We start from the raw sequence: 15018 nt of genomic DNA on the forward strand, positions 1-15018 counted from the left end.
CGCACGGTTCGTGTTTTTACGGGCATTGCATAAGAGGAAAAAGGACAACAAGTTAGTCGTAGGGTTGCCAAGACCAGATAAATTTCAATATTTTATACATTTTTTAGTTTTAAAAACACTGAAGCAATGTTTTCAATGTAAAAATGATGTTTGATCCGTAAAATAAAATTTATATTATCACAGACATTTTCTGTGATCAAAGATCAAACCTATTAATTTTAATTAACGAATAATACAGTCTTATACTGAATGTAAGGAATACCTATTTAATATACTATATAATTCTTAGGATCTTAAAATCTTTGCAAATATATGAAAAAATTTCTCCTAAAAGCCGTACCCCCAACAATTTTAGTGCCGAATCCCTCATGAACACTTCGTATGGCACTCGGTTTTGTTCGTCTGGTTCCGAAGTAGACGCCATTTTGTGTGAAAAAAATTTTTTTTTGCTGCGGCGGCATTTTTGTGAATATTAGTCGAATCACTATTTCCTGGAGATTTAGTGTAACAATTACTTACCGGCTATCGCAGCAGTTCACAAATAAACAAAAAATCACGCGGCAGTCTAGTTGTGTTGTTGTTGAACTGAAAGGAAAGAGCCAAACCAAACGTGCCGCTTTTATTGTTGTGACTCCGGGCGAGCTGCAGTGAATGTAAAAGTGAATTTGCACGTGTGGCAGGGAAGGGAATAGGATAGGTGATTAGCTTCTCAAGATGAGCAGCAGCACCGCCGGCAGCGATGTGGCTGCGACGCCTTCATCGTCTCCACAGGTCAAGGTGGAAGCGGACTTCTCCGGTAAGTGATTTGTTGATCCCATAGATACACAAGGGGCAATGTCCCACTAACACCCTGTTACCTGTTCAGGATCGAAGTTTGAAATCGATGCATCGCTGTCTGACGAGGAGCGGCGGTTCTACTTAAAGATGTATCCCTCCGTTGATTTGGTAAATCTGCGCAAAGTACACTGCACCGTGTGCCGCCTCCACTTGGGAACTGCCCCGGTGTCCGAGAACAACATCAAGATGCATCCCATTTTGCGAGTGTCGCACTGCGTCAAGTGCCACGATTTTTATAACAGCGGCGAGTTTTCCAAGGGTGAGGACGGCTCCGAGCTCTACTGCCGCTGGTGCGGGCAAGGCGGCGAGGTATACTGCTGCTCCACATGCCCCTATGTCTTCTGCAAGTCCTGCATCGTAAAGAACCTATCCAAGGGCGTCATAACGGACATTGAGCAGAACGAGAACTGGAACTGCTTCAGCTGCACCTCCAAGATTCTGTGGCCCTTGCGCGCCCAGCACTGGGCTCTCGTAAACTTCATCCAGACACAAAAAAGGTCTGGCCTTGGAAATCCTCATAAACAGAGTATTTTATAATCTCTCCCTTTTCTTTTATAGAGCGATTCAAGCTTTGCCGCTACCCGAACTGGAAATTCGTCGTCAAATGCTCAAGGATAACAGCAATTGCTGCCGCTTGGCAAAGTCGAAGACTAGCAATATGTTAGACTCAGGGGAGAGCCTAGAATCAAACGTCTCGAAACGCAGCCAAGGCAGCCCAGCGGCGGCTCCAAAGAGGACCAAGCCGTCTCCGGCACCACCGGCAAAGCGGCTGAAAGCCTCCTCTAACGATGAGGTAGTCTGCACTCCTGATCTTCTCAGCATGCTAGAACCGGACTGCCAGCTGTCGACGCCCCCTAAAACAGGCGGTCGCATGCCGGCGCTACCCGCAAATGTCACCACCACCCCCAAGATCATCACAGTCCAGCAAAACTATACTGGTCCCACACCCAGCAGTAGTACCGGCAGCAATGGACGAGAAAGTGGGACAATGCCAACGCTTCAGTCACGAAACAGTCTTCCGCCGCCGCTAGTCCTGAGTGGGTCGGGAATACGCTACCGCCAGAATGGCCCAAGTGGTAACAATGTTGTGCGCCGGACAGTTGTTCCCAACCCGGTGCGAAGCTCGGGTCCTGTCTTTCACACCATTAACGGTTTCCGGGTGGACTTGAACAGTGCAGCACAGCAGGACTCCTATCGACTGCCGAATGGCCGGTTAATCCAAGTAAAGCGACAGGTCCCCCCGACACAGGCGCCGCCTGCACCGTCCCCGATAGGCCTTCCGCCGGGCATTGTTATCCGACCACTGCGACCTACGCCCTCGGGAGGCGGTAGACAGTCCCAGGCACAGGGCTTTGGCAGCAACATCGGCATCTACAATCCGCAAAGCAATCAGCAGCAACGACCTCCTCAGATTGTTCGGATCGGAAGCATGAATCCTGCAGCCGCAGCCCAACAACAAGCCCAGCCATCAAATGTAAACGGAGGACAGCCGGCTGGACATCCCAACCAGCCTGGGGCGAAGAGTTCAACACTGGTGCGCCGAATATTCCCAGATAACCCGGTGGGACACGCGCGGACCCAGTTGCAGGAGCAAATTTTCAGTGCCATGGAGATCTGCACGCATCTCACCGGAAAGGTTGTGTCCCTAACCCACTCGAATGCCTATAATCAGGTGCGAGGCTATATGGATCTCAAGGAACTCTACATTCACATGTCATATCTGATGACGTACGCAATTGGACGATTCAAGAACCTGCAGGAGAAGTGCTTGGTGGACATGCGTGAGATGGGATTTAAGAACGATGCCAATAGTTTGGAGAACGGTCAGCTGGCAGCTGGTGAGTCCCGATATATAAACATTCTCCATTATAACTTTTTAAGTGATAAGGTGGAACTATTATCGCCACTGATTACACATTACTGTCTTTGGTGCGTATTTTCGACACATGGATGGGGTTTGTTTTCCGATTTCCTTTTCCCGCGCGTGTGTTTATTATTTTGTCGAGTGGAACTTATGATGTTGTTGTGAATTTTGATTTAGAGAGCATGTAAGTATGCTGTGTTTTTAGAGAAAAACTCTGCGAGTTCCATTGCATTGGCTTCGATGATAACATTTGGTTTTAGCTTTGTCCATGTGTAAGCAAAATACAATCCAGAAAGGCAATGGAATAGAACCTGGCAGTAGTTTTTCACTCTTTAGATTAACCATTTAAATCTCTCCTCTCTTTCAGCCGTGGATTATGTCTGCTATGGCCAGCTGGAAGATGTGGATCTCTTCAACAGGGGCTCAAACAGTTTTCACAATCAGGTCTACGAGTACAGAAAGAGCTTGCACGCTAATCTCAAGGAGGGCGAGGACTGCGAGCCACTGCCACCTCTATTGCCACTGGGAGTCAGAGCCGAGGGCGATCCCATCGATGAGGATGAGACTGAATTGCCAGCGGAGAGGACCATTGAGGATGATAACAATGTGGAGGAAGTAGAAGACTTGGATGCGGATGCCGATGATCAGGACGACTTGGATGACGACTTAGATGACGACGACTTGGACAACGAGGATTGCGGTGAACTGGGTACTGAGGAGAGCATGAATCGGAACGAACAAGCTCACGCCTATGACCGAAAGCTGACGCGGCTACTCCGCGAATACCCTTCGATCTGGTGTACCCGACATCCGGATTATGGAAAAAAGGAGGTCACCTTGAAGCAGTGGCGCGTGATTGCTACTCACTTTCCGCGCGGAGACGACATTAAACTGCGATGGAAGAATATTCGCAAACGCTACGTCAGAATCGAAAGGCGTCTGAAGCAAGGGAAGCGCTTCAAAGGCTACTTTGACAAAGCCACAAACTATTTGACCAACAGGGATCGGCCTCGGAGCGAGTGGCTGGCCGTGGATTGTGGCGAAGATGATGGCGACGGATTCGAGCGCAAGCAACTGGATGTCATCGAAAATACTATGGAAAACAAAGATCAGAAAAAGTGTAGTTTGGGAAAAATCAAACCGAAAGGTGTCATCCCAATAGATGTGCGTGCTATCGACCATCGCATCATTAACTTCGCCAAGAGTCATCCGGTTCTGTGGCGCAAATCAACCGATCCCGAGTTCAACAGTATTGATGAGCAAACCAGAACATCCCTCTGGCAAAATTTTTGGAAATCTGCTTCCAGTAAGCTTATTTGTAATATATTTAAATTAAACATTAAATTGTAACACTTTTTACAGATTATCCCTGCGAATATCTCGTGGAACGGTGGCAGCAGATGTATGAAATGTACAAGACTTTCCGACTGAAAACCATAAAAGATAAACGAACCTTTGCCAATATGGAGCTGAAGTACTCAAAGTACTTGGCCAGCTTGTACTTCCTGTACAAGATTGACGAACAGGACCTACGGGATGAGTTCGAGCCACTGCAAGATTGCCTGCCCAACGGAACCGAAACGGTTGAAAAGCTCAAGGACATGCCTGATGATAAGCAGTTCGTCCAGCAACTGGTTCTGGCCATGCGGGCCTATCCCACGCTGTGGAATCCTCGGCATGGGGACTACAGTGATGTGGGAGCCAGAGAGCGTTTATGGCCGGAGGTCGCCCGAAGATTACCCCGTTTTAAACGGGATGCAAAGGCCTGCAAGTTGCGCTGGCAGATGGCCAAGTTCGCCTACGAGTGCTACGGCAGGGAAATGGAGAGGCAACGACCCAACGAGCGGAAGCTACAGAAACTGCGCTCCAATTTCCCGCTCGAGGAGATGCGATTTCTTAATATTTAAATTTATTATTTTTTGTAGGAATTAAGACTTTAATTTTATTTATATTTTAGGTGTAAAAGTTTACTCGTTTAATTAACATTTCAGGACTTTTTAGGATTAAGGTTATTTATATTTCTAGTAATCTCGAATAATAAACATTTTTCACAATTTCTTTGTGAGCCAGCTTAAAAATTAAACTATGTGTTTTAATAGTAGGAATGGAATTACTTAATAACTTGAACTATATAGCAATATTTTATATTAATAATCATTCCCCATTTTTTCAGAAAAACAAGCCAGCGATGACGAGGATAATGAGATCGAAATTGTGGAACCCAAGACAGATACCATTACCATTGATTCGGACAACGAAGATTCGGACTCCACGTCGCCGAAAAAGGCGCAGGCTCAGTCGCCCCATAAATCGCAGATGCTGGTCAAGTTGGCTCAGAAAATACAGGAGAGGAGGACCCAACCACCCACTAAAGCGGCGGATCAACATGAAAAGCCCATAATGACAATAACCTCAGTGACATCAGCCGCTCCTAAGACGGAGGCAGGGGAAACCCAGGCGGACATCGATGTGGCTGCCTTTAGTTCCACAATCCTCGCCAGCTTGCTGGAGGTGGACATGAATGGGCCGAACTCCAAGACAAAATCGTCTGCGACTCATAAAAAGCAGCCTCGCAAGAAAACGACGAACAAACCCAATCCAGCGTTGCTCCAACTGGAACGAAAACGTATGGAGGAAATGAAGAAATCCGATGCCAAGTTGAAAATGAAGGTTGTGGTGAAGTTGAGGAGGGCTGAGGACGAGTTTGAGGTAGCTCGTCTATGGGCTGAAGAAAATAAGAAGCGTCAGCAGGACAGTGAGGCAGAAAATAATACTGACGAACCATTGACTTCCGAGGAACCTGTTTGCGCAAAGAAGGAAGCATCTAATCAAAGTCCACCAAGTAAGGACATTTCAAAATCTCCACCTACAACGGAAGACGTAGAAGACACCTCCAAGACAAACGATGAATCCGCAATTACAAACGAAAAGGTTGAGGAACCCGATGAAGCACAGGTAGCGTCAACAGACCCTGAAGATAAAGTAATATTGGAAAGCGAAGAGGATTCAGAGGATCAAAGAGAAAAACAGCCTGAAAATGTAGAAACAATAGAAGAATTGTCTGATGGTAAAGAACAAACACCTGAGAAGGAACAGGATCCAGTCCCAAACACAAATAATGCAGATGAGACGAAAAATAATGCGGATAAAGAAAAGGAACATCAAGAAATTAAAGAAACAGAAAATGAACAAATTAAAGACAGTGATGCCGATTCTAATGACCTTTCAAAACCAGAAAATAAAGAAAGTAAAGAAAAGAGTGTGACTCCGAAAAAGAAGGATAAATGCGACGATGTGGAAGAAACTCCAGAAATCGATAAGACTGTGGTAGAGAAGCCAGCCGAACCCATGGAATCTTCTGAAAATGTGAAATGTGAAAATGAGGAACCGTCTGCTGATCTCGTAGAAAGCATGGATACCACAGAATCGCTAGAAACGCCAAAAGAACTAATGGATTGCGGCTTAGACGACGACATAGGAATGGACGGCATAGAGCTGAGTGATGCCACGGAAGAGCTTATCCAAGCACTGAGCCGGCAGAGCCCGGGAGCTTCCGAGAACGCTAAAGACGAGACTGATCTGGATAGTAATGATCTAATGGATGAACTACCACTTGAGACGGCCGAGCCACCTGAAATTCTTTTAAGGGAAGAAGGAAATGATAAGTTAGGTAACAAAGTAAAACAGGAGGCAGAAGATACACAAACTATTAGGGATGAAAATGACGAAAGTGATGTTCAAGCTCCCGTTACCGACTCTGTGGATGACCCACTTCCCACAGCGACGATTATTGGCTAGTTTGTGGTGATTATTTGTGGTTCGGTCGAATGAGATGTAGATCTGAACCTCATCTTTTTAAATTGAAGCACAATTTTTTTTTGTTTTCCACCATTCTTTTCCTGAAAATGCTAGTTTTCTTGAAAAGATAATTTTCAATTTAAAAATTTACATTCGCTTCCTAGCTCTAAGGCCAATTTGTAAAATAAAAGTCCGATCAATGATAAGCTATTTAGAGTTTCCCATATGCCATTAGGATTAATTGTTGCATTTCACGATGCATTGTTATATTTTCAAAAAGTTTGTAAAGCCTGCAATCCCAAGGAATGCTTGGAATAATGTAAAGTGTATTCCATGGCTACTGCATGTTTATTCAATTTAGAATATACTAACGGAGTAATAAAGCCAGATGCACATGAACAAAAAAATTATTGATATTAATAAATGTGTGTAGTTCTAAGTTATATTGATAAATAAAATCTGAAGAACTATTATACAGTAAACTGTACCCTTTTTTTGATTGGGAATCAAGTGGGACGGGTATTCTGATAGTTTCGTAGATAGAATAGGTAACTCCAAGCAGTCCTTTACTTTACTTACTAGATGATACAAAATATCGCCTCCCAAGGAACCAGTGGCAATCCTTACATGTTCAAGAGAAATATTTCAAAAGATTACTCTTCAATTAATTTTATTCAACTGTTTTATTTTTTTAAAGAACACAAACACATATTGGCAATTTGATTCAGTATGTTTTTTTTCGTTCTTAATTATCACACTTTTACATAATGTCATGAATAATTGGGCGTAAATCAGCCATGTTTTAATTTTAGTTTCATACATCTACAAGCTAAATTTTTAATTCTTTAAGTCAAAAATAAATTATCCAATGTTATTTAATAGTACAACTTCATTAAACGTCTGGTGAAAAAGTTATATGGGAAGCTTAAGGATTAAAATGGAAGCTATATCCATTTGTGCAATATATTTAACATTGATATGAAGTTTTAGGGTGGTTTTTATAGGCAAAAATGTCAAAACTTTTGTTAATAAGAACTAAGTAGGTCGACATAGCTTTCTCAGGCATAGCTGGGACTAAATTATGTAACTAACTAAAGAACTTTTCTGTTTCTTTCGGGCCGTTGAATATCACCTTGTCTTAAATATTGGGGAAATTAACATAATTTCTGCAACCAATCCTGCAATTAAAAATGTAAATTTTTGGGGAAAATGCATAAAAATAAACAGACTAGCAAATTGGCCTCTTGCGTAGTCGAATCTGGCTAAAGAAGCGCTCGGGTGGAGGACATTTTATCGAGTAGTCGGACACAAAGTTCCAGGCCTCTGCCATACTGTCGTCCTTTACTTGGTGCTGGGCAATGGAGCCCTTGAAGGCGCAGAGATGTTTCGAGTGGGAAAAACTGAATAGCGGGTGGTGGTGTCGCACGATCCCGGCTCGCTGCGCGCACAGTCCGGTGATGTAAACGTCTTCCAGGTAGACTAACGTAGTGTTCAGGGCCGCTTCATACAACCGCTGCACCACATCGATGGAGAGCAGATATCCGGCCCCGGATAGATACTTGGGATATGCTCCCGGCGCATACATATAGGCGGGCATGTACCACTTGCTACTTACGTCGCTTACAGGAATCACCTTGCAGAACTGGTGGCCATACATAACCTCAGTGCTGGCGTTCAATCGGTTCGACGGCATCTTTGCCAGGTATGTAGTTCGGTCGTGATAGTCCAGGGTGTCGTTGTACAGCGGAATTGTGCCGCCGAGGAGGAAGTGCAGCAGGTTTGGGATGTTAACAAAAGTGTCATCGTCGCACTTCAGGAAAAAAGCCGTGGTGTTGAAGCAACTTCGAGCTACATGCTTCAAAGCCATCACAGATTTCAGAGTCAAGTTATTGTAGCTGTCCACGAAGTTCTCCTGGATAATGTCGTTGTACTGCTCAGCTTCATTGTGGATCCGAGTTAGAGTCTCGTTTCCCACAAGAGACTCATCCTTGTTGCGGCCCAAAATAAACACAATTCGGACTGTGGCGGTGAGGGTTGCGTCCGTTCCGTTCAAGTATTCTGCAAACATCTTCAGACGCGACGGCATCACGTCCAGATAGTTTCCTTTCAGATGTCCATGCAGTTTTACAAAGGCAGGGTAGTTGAACTCCGTGGTGTTACCCCAGGTTTCTCGAATGTTCTGCCGCTGTACGAAGTTTCCCATTCCCGTACAGACGGCAATTACCAGAAAAGTCTTGTTTCGGCAAAAGTCCCGGGGCACAATGAGTGCTGGCTCTGTGTCAATGTAATCGGATATACTGCGGGAGGTCTCTAGCGTCCAGTCAGGCAAGCCGGCTATAATTGAAACATGAATCAGAAACAGATGTACGTAGGGTGTGACTCGTTTTCTTACCACGACGCTTGCGGACGTCCATGAGCGGCAGGTAGACCAGGAGCATCAGAAATATGAAAAAGAAGCTCAGTGTACAGCATCCCAGCCGTCGCAGATTCCTTGGCAAAGGAAGAGGCGCTCGAGATCCACGATGTAATTGCCGTAACTTGACTTTGGTACGGAGATTCCCATTTAATGCTTCCTCGTCGGATCCAGGTCCGGATCTGGTAGAGTTATCCGTCGGCAACAAGGCGCACTGCTCCTCGCCGGTCGCAATCGCCCATGACGTGCTCATTGAATTCTTGTTCTCGCAGCTCTTGTTGTGCGCGGTGCACACTTCAGGAAGCCATCAATGATATAAAAGAAATATTTTTGGTCATGCGGCGGTTTTGATAGTAAGCTAATCAGCCAATTACGGTTCGAGAGGTTACCATCCCTTCGCACTACACCTGTACACCGTTATATTTGAGATTGTTTCTGATAAAAGCTGCACCTTCCAAATCGAGAGAAGCAAAATAAAGTCCCAGCTGATTTTACGCAATTCATCGCTCTTCGATAAAAGCCACAAAGGCGCGAGATTTGAATTTAGAAAGATTTTAATATCGCGAGATTTAAAATTTACTTTTAAACTTGTGTTTTACTTAAATAAACACATCGTATTTAACTTACTATGATTTATTGTTTGTCGTTTCGACACAGTTTTTTTTTTCAATTAAAAAAAGTAATCAAGATAAGATAACCCCAAATGTTTGATTAAACAAATACCCTTGAAATATTCAGTTCTAACCTAATATATTGTAATATACGGATGACCTACAGAGCCCTTATATGTATACAGGGCCTTCCCCTTCAAATCGTTCAAGGAGTACCTCGAGATTGTTTTTGGGAAATAATTCAGCCAAGGCTTTGTCGCTGGTTCGGGAGTTGCCAAGAAATTCCTATACCATACTTCTTCAGATATTCAAAAAATGAACATTTTTGTTTGCCAGCTAAAATGGGAATTAAAACAACTTGTCAATTAGTGCATAATTGTCTAGATATAAATTTATTTGAATGTGGTATATACAATGATATTGAAAAAGGTACGCTCCTTGTCAGGTATATTTGATAATTGCAATGTTCAATCATTGAAAGAGGTCCTAATGATGATTATTATGATATTCAAGAAGTCAGTGAGCGGTCTTAATCTAAATTAACTTAGTACAAATATAGTAAAGGCTGTCAGATAAGTATTAAGAAATATAAAAGAGGTAGTGCCCATGCATCAGGGACCAGCCCTAGAAATCGGCGTCTAGGGTAAAGACATTGTCCAGGCGGTTGGTAGCCACGCCCATACGCTGGTACTCTCCCACCTTCTTTTCAAAGAAGTTGGTCTTCCCGTCCAGCGAGATCATCTCCATGAAATTGAAAGGGTTTTTGGTGTTGTAGATTTTGCCTACGCCCAGCTCTACCAGTAGCCGGTCCGCCACAAATTCGATGTATTGCGACATCAAGTCGCAGTTCATGCCGATCAAATTCACGGGCAAGGCGTCGGTGAGGAACTCCTGCTCAATGTCCACAGCATCGCGGATAATCTCGATGATGCGCTCGCGACGTGGTTTCTGGACGAGGTGCTGGAACATAAGCACAGCGAAGTCGCAGTGCAGACCTTCGTCCCTGGAGATAAGCTCGTTGGAGAAGGTCAGACCGGGCATCAAACCTCGCTTCTTCAACCAGAAGATAGAGGCAAAGCTGCCGCTGAAGAATATACCCTCCACGGCAGCAAATGCGATGATGCGCTCCCCAAAGTTGGCTGACTTCGAAGAAATCCAGGCCAGAGCCCAATCTGCCTTGCGCTTCACCGCAGGCATCGTCTCAATGGCATTGAACAGGTATTCACGCTGGTGGGGATCTCGAATGTAAGTATCGATGAGCACACTGTACATCTCAGAGTGCACGTTTTCCATGGCGATTTGGAAACCGTAGAAACAGCGCGCCTCCGTGACCTGAACCTCCTGACTGAAGCGCTCCACCAGGTTCTCGTTCACAATTCCATCCGAAGCAGCAAAGAAGGCCAGCACGTGGGAGATGAAGTGGCGTTCGTCGTCCTTAAGGCGATGCCAATCGGTGAGATCCTTCGAGAGGTCCACCTCCTCGACAGTCCAGAAAGAGGCTTCAGCCTTTAAAAAAAATTGAAAATTTTTTATGGTACTGTTAGGTTCTTGATGTCCAAATGTTTCTTGATTAACTTTAGAAATTTTATTAAAAAAAAAAAACAAATAAAGCAGAGTGTAGCTTAAGGGACTGTTTCTTTTAAGCCATGGTGAAATTCAGAAAAATGTAGTGTAGATAAGGAACTTTTATTTTTTTATTGAATATGTACACAGCTAAAAAATATGTGTATACATATATACTACATTACTCACTTTCCCGCCAAAATGATTTAATTTACCATGAGGGTTTTCAGGGGGTGGGGAAAGGGTCAGATGGGAGGAGGGGGTTGGACTGGGTTAGCTCTAATAAAGGTTGATTCATGTAATCATACACGTCGGCTACGTGACCGGCTTTTGGCGGGCTTTATCTCGGATCGCCCGCCCTTCCACTGTTTTGCCGCCCAAATAGGGGTTTTCCGCCTGAACACTGATATACACACAAATGAGTAGTATATACACACCTTCTTGTACATCTGCCAGATGTCGTGGTACTGAATGGGAAAGATGACAAAGCGGCGTGGATTCTCTTTCAACAAAGGTTCCAGCGATGGATCGAAGGGGGTGGCCGACTTTTCCATGATGGATGCTGGGGCACCTGATTTTCCGGCGTTGTTCTCCACTTCCTTGATCACTTGGCCATTTTCCTCGTTACCAAGAGACATTTTCCGCACGTTGCTGGTGTTCTCCGTCAATATCTTCTTGCTGGGGCTCTGTTTACCAAAAGACAATAAAAGGCGTACATTTAGTGTTCTGCTGCGTAGATATATTTGGTTTTTAGACTCCCTCGGGAACCACACACAAACACGACCGTAAAGAACTATAATGTGTCTATGTATAGCCGTGAACTAGCGTTTTTAATTTATTTGCGATCGTGTTGCATAAACATAAACGTGTCAATTTAAATTACCTTAAGGGAGAACTTCTCCATGTTGTCTGCAATGTTTTCCTTTGACGCCATTTGAGACATAGCTATGTGATATTTTTGGCTCAAATTCAGAAGCGTTTTTTCTGATGAAATTCAATTTAGCGATTTGGAAAACCCGTAGTGTTTCTTCAAAAATTTTCTAGCAAATGACCTGTGGAGTGCAGTTTACGCGGTTTATATGCCGGGCGGCAAGCTATTTCGATTTCCCGCCATTTTTGGAGATGGCAGACATCAGGAAAATTACATGAAAATCATAGCTAAAATCGATAACTCTGTTTCATACAAAATTCAATATAGCAAATTTAGTTTCTTTTATTTAATATTTGTATTTGGAAAAGATAGAAATTGAACAATTTTTAAAAATAAACTATTTGATTAACGTTAATAAAAAACAGTTCAACATTGAGATGATAGTTTTAAGATCTACAATGTTATTAACAGAATAATAACAGAGCTACCAAACTTGCATTCTGGAAAATATTTGTTTTAAATCAAAACAACAATCATGCAATGATTAAAAATAATTAAAGAAATTAATAATTTGTATAATTTATTAGAACAAGTAAGAGTATTAAAAGTCATACTAAGTTTAACAGTAACATTTCTTAACTAAGCCAAAACAGAATTGGTCACACTGCAACCCGGCTAAACTAAAAACAGAATTAAAATTAACAATATTTTGATGATAAACTATGGAAAATACATCTGTGGAGCACCACAAACGTCTGGAATACTGTACTACGAGACTGCAATATCGACAGGGACGTGAATTGAAAGCTGTCAAAGTATGAAAATGATTATTCTTCTAGTTAAATAAAATTAAACCTCAATTTATTTTCAGGTTTATACTGTTGCGAATGAGTCCCAACACTTGCTGATATTTGGCGTTCCCAAAATAAATCTTCATAGTAATCTGAAGACAAAGCTGCAGGGTTTCGGGAAACTTCAATCCTGTGTCTGTATAACTCAGGAAATCACACCCAAAAGTAAGAGGTCTTGATGTGGGTATCCAGTTTCTTACTTTTGTATTCTTTTAGTGGAGCTGGAGGCCTTCACGGATGTGTTTGCCGTTAAATTTGAACGCCTAGATGTAGCTAGAAGAGCTAAGAAAATGTTGGATGCCCGAAACTTTTATGGTGGAGTGCTGCATATATCCTACGCCCCGGAAAGGGAGTCTCTTGAGGAGCTGCGGGAGAAGTTGGTTCAGCGCAGAGCAGACGTAGCACGCCGTAAAAGACTTAATCAAAAGGACGAAATGCCGCAGCCGGCGAAGAAGCGAAATGTACACGAGACGCTTTATTAAACATAACTCAATGAACCTCAAGGCAGAACAATGTCAGCATGGTCTCCTCGGCATATCCTTAGTTCCGCTCTCGCTCGTTCACTTGGTCATTTCCTAAAGGGCCCATTATTTCTGCTTCGTCCGTCGTAGGTCGTGATAGTAGTTGAGCAGACCGATGCGTTTTGCCCAAATTTGCGCTCCGTATGTAGCCCAGAATCTGCAGTATCCATTAGATAAATAAATAGAACAATACCGGAGGAATTGAAACTTACATGCCGAACATGGCTCCGCCCAAATGCGCTGCATGATCAAAGAATTTCCAGCCCATAACGCAGCCGGCAAAGTCAATGCCCATGATAACTTTAATTCCTGCTCCAGCAGAGAACGTCAGGGCGGGGAGGAACAATATGCTCAGTTGCGTATCTGGATACTGAGCACACACGTAAGCTAGCACAGACATTATGGCACCGGACTGAAATTTTATTAAATATTTACGGTTTTTATCGTCTCTAGGATCTGGAATTCTTACCGCGCCTAATGACATTCCCGCTTGACTCGTGCCAGCCTTGTACAGCACGCTCATAAGACTGGAGAAGACACCGGCGCTGAGGTAGACTGCCAGGAACTGCTCTTTTCCCAGCGAGAGCACTGCTGCGTTGGCGAAGCTGTGCAATACGTACATATTGGCGAATATGTGCATGGCCGAGTAGTGGCTAAAGGTGGACAGGAACATGGGCCAGCAGACGACTTCTGCAAAGGGACATTCGATGAGTGATGATCGCAAAAATATGTTGGAGCGCAATTATTACCAATGCAGAAATGGTATAGTGACATTGTAATTATTATGAAACACGGGTTTGATAACCCTCGGAACACAAACTTCCTTAAATAAAAAAACTTCCTATACCAAAACTGTTTGAATTAAACGCTCTGCAAGGATACGGTGACTCACTCGCTGCAGGGTTGGATGTGAAATAGGTCATCATCGTATTACGCAGGGCGGGCACACGCCACAGGGCAAAGGCTAGTGCGTTGCAGACTAAGATCGGTGCAAACATCTTGTCTCCGGGCGTCAGGGAATCCCAGTGTCGGCGAATGTCATTTTTTAGCTGCGTCCAGTAGTCGCGATCTGCCAAGGATCGACTCTGCCACCAGCCAAATCTCGCCTGACGTGCCTTGGCCAGGATAAGGCTGCGTGTGTTCTCATACTCCAATATGGTGGCTCCTGCAAAGCATCCCACAGTAAACTAAGAGAAAGAAGAAATCTATATTTCTTTAAGTCGCTTTTGGACATCATTCGATTCCAATCTTACTGCGCCTGTAAAAGCCACTGCCTTGATCACATTGTTCTTAGGCACGGATGAGTTAGTCTCGCCGGCCGGCTCTCCGCCAGCGGGCTTTATGTTACTGCTCTGCCTCCGGTTGCTGTGAAAATGCCGGCACGACCCGGTCCCGGAGTTATGTCTGTTCCGCAGGACTGGCGCTTTTGCATTGGCATGGCATCTGTGGCTGTGGAATTTTCAAAGAAACGGGACTTGTATTTATCCGGACTCTGGATTTCTGGACTGTTGTCCGCTTACTTACGCCACCTGGGAGAGCCAGCTCCGGCATAGCGCGCGACTTATCAGCATAATAATACGGAAATTGACCAATTTAGCATAAAAATATATGTGAAATTTGTTTGATTGCTGACATTTCGCCTATCGTTTTAGGGATGTCAGTATTGTGTATAGGAGCCCTGGCCCTCGA

General features: G+C 43.9%; 5 protein-coding genes across 7 annotated transcripts; 2 read left to right on the forward strand and 3 right to left on the reverse strand.

The window, feature by feature from the left end:
• The first annotated feature begins 259 nt into the window (after positions 1-259).
• On the forward strand, positions 260-6981 carry LOC6495951. 2 transcript variants are annotated; one of them, XM_001959880.4, is made up of 5 exons: positions 260-796; positions 866-1334; positions 1396-2675; positions 3069-4007; positions 4064-4784. In XM_001959880.4, the coding sequence occupies exons 1-5, from the start codon at positions 715-717 to the stop codon at positions 4606-4608; spliced, it is 3315 nt and encodes a 1104-aa protein (XP_001959916.1). In that variant the 5' UTR covers positions 260-714; the 3' UTR covers positions 4609-4784. The 2 variants fall into 2 exon arrangements, with proteins under 2 accessions (XP_001959916.1, XP_014763559.1); XM_014908073.3 differs by lacking the exons at positions 3069-4007; positions 4064-4784 and adding an exon at positions 4875-6981 and having other exon boundaries at positions 312-796.
• A 171-nt stretch (positions 6982-7152) lies between these two features.
• LOC6494659 (beta-1,3-galactosyltransferase 1) lies at positions 7153-9397 on the reverse strand. Its single transcript, XM_001959882.4, has 2 exons — positions 8892-9397; positions 7153-8833 (listed from the first exon to the last, which is right to left on the reverse strand). The coding sequence occupies exons 1-2, from the start codon at positions 9163-9165 to the stop codon at positions 7728-7730; spliced, it is 1380 nt and encodes a 459-aa protein (XP_001959918.1). The 5' UTR covers positions 9166-9397; the 3' UTR covers positions 7153-7727.
• Positions 9398-9888: 491 nt separating this feature from the next.
• On the reverse strand, positions 9889-12186 carry LOC6494658 (ribonucleoside-diphosphate reductase subunit M2). The gene is made up of 3 exons (XM_001959883.3): positions 11970-12186; positions 11524-11772; positions 9889-11029 (listed from the first exon to the last, which is right to left on the reverse strand). Exons 1-3 carry the CDS (start codon positions 12027-12029, stop codon positions 10148-10150), a joined length of 1191 nt encoding a protein of 396 aa, XP_001959919.2. The 5' UTR covers positions 12030-12186; the 3' UTR covers positions 9889-10147.
• A 379-nt stretch (positions 12187-12565) lies between these two features.
• LOC6495953 (RNA-binding protein 48) lies at positions 12566-13530 on the forward strand. Its single transcript, XM_001959884.4, has 3 exons — positions 12566-12772; positions 12829-12973; positions 13025-13530. The coding sequence occupies exons 1-3, from the start codon at positions 12680-12682 to the stop codon at positions 13288-13290; spliced, it is 504 nt and encodes a 167-aa protein (XP_001959920.1). The 5' UTR covers positions 12566-12679; the 3' UTR covers positions 13291-13530.
• Positions 13269-15014, reverse strand: LOC6494657 (presenilins-associated rhomboid-like protein, mitochondrial). 2 transcript variants are annotated; one of them, XM_001959885.4, is made up of 6 exons: positions 14854-15014; positions 14583-14778; positions 14222-14516; positions 13799-14019; positions 13542-13741; positions 13269-13486 (listed from the first exon to the last, which is right to left on the reverse strand). In XM_001959885.4, the coding sequence occupies exons 1-6, from the start codon at positions 14898-14900 to the stop codon at positions 13396-13398; spliced, it is 1050 nt and encodes a 349-aa protein (XP_001959921.1). In that variant the 5' UTR covers positions 14901-15014; the 3' UTR covers positions 13269-13395. The 2 variants fall into 2 exon arrangements, with proteins under 2 accessions (XP_001959921.1, XP_044571177.1); XM_044715242.1 differs by having other exon boundaries at positions 14850-15005.
• Positions 15015-15018: the final 4 nt, after the last annotated feature.

This window comes from Drosophila ananassae, chromosome 3L (genome assembly GCF_017639315.1).
Source record: "Drosophila ananassae strain 14024-0371.13 chromosome 3L, ASM1763931v2, whole genome shotgun sequence".
Classification (NCBI taxonomy): domain Eukaryota; kingdom Metazoa; phylum Arthropoda; class Insecta; order Diptera; family Drosophilidae; genus Drosophila; species Drosophila ananassae.

What these genes read in the sequence shown, in the direction of transcription:
- LOC6495951 (XM_014908073.3), top strand. Translation starts at nt 715, where the DNA reads ATGAGCAGCAGCACCGCCGGCAGCGATGTGGCTGCGACGCCTTCATCG. An exon ending in TTCATCCAGACACAAAAAAG is followed by an intron (nt 1,335 to 1,395) that starts GTCTGGCCTTGG and finishes TTTCTTTTATAG; the next exon opens with AGCGATTCAAGCTTTGCCGC. An exon ending in GAACGGTCAGCTGGCAGCTG is followed by an intron (nt 2,676 to 4,874) that starts GTGAGTCCCGAT and finishes CCATTTTTTCAG; the next exon opens with AAAAACAAGCCAGCGATGAC.
- LOC6494659 (XM_001959882.4), bottom strand. Translation starts at nt 9,165, where the DNA reads ATGAGCACGTCATGGGCGATTGCGACCGGCGAGGAGCAGTGCGCCTTG. An exon ending in GGACGTCCGCAAGCGTCGTG is followed by an intron (nt 8,834 to 8,891) that starts GTAAGAAAACGA and finishes TTTCAATTATAG; the next exon opens with CCGGCTTGCCTGACTGGACG.
- LOC6494658 (XM_001959883.3), bottom strand. Translation starts at nt 12,029, where the DNA reads ATGTCTCAAATGGCGTCAAAGGAAAACATTGCAGACAACATGGAGAAG. An exon ending in TGGAGAAGTTCTCCCTTAAG is followed by an intron (nt 11,773 to 11,969) that starts GTAATTTAAATT and finishes TTTGGTAAACAG; the next exon opens with AGCCCCAGCAAGAAGATATT. An exon ending in TCTGGCAGATGTACAAGAAG is followed by an intron (nt 11,030 to 11,523) that starts GTGTGTATATAC and finishes TTTTTTTTAAAG; the next exon opens with GCTGAAGCCTCTTTCTGGAC.
- LOC6495953 (XM_001959884.4), top strand. Translation starts at nt 12,680, where the DNA reads ATGGAAAATACATCTGTGGAGCACCACAAACGTCTGGAATACTGTACT. An exon ending in GTGAATTGAAAGCTGTCAAA is followed by an intron (nt 12,773 to 12,828) that starts GTATGAAAATGA and finishes ATTTATTTTCAG; the next exon opens with GTTTATACTGTTGCGAATGA. An exon ending in TCAGGAAATCACACCCAAAA is followed by an intron (nt 12,974 to 13,024) that starts GTAAGAGGTCTT and finishes GTATTCTTTTAG; the next exon opens with TGGAGCTGGAGGCCTTCACG.
- LOC6494657 (XM_001959885.4), bottom strand. Translation starts at nt 14,900, where the DNA reads ATGCTGATAAGTCGCGCGCTATGCCGGAGCTGGCTCTCCCAGGTGGC. An exon ending in AGCTGGCTCTCCCAGGTGGC is followed by an intron (nt 14,779 to 14,853) that starts GTAAGTAAGCGG and finishes AAAATTCCACAG; the next exon opens with CCACAGATGCCATGCCAATG. An exon ending in CGGGAATGTCATTAGGCGCG is followed by an intron (nt 13,742 to 13,798) that starts GTAAGAATTCCA and finishes ATAAAATTTCAG; the next exon opens with TCCGGTGCCATAATGTCTGT.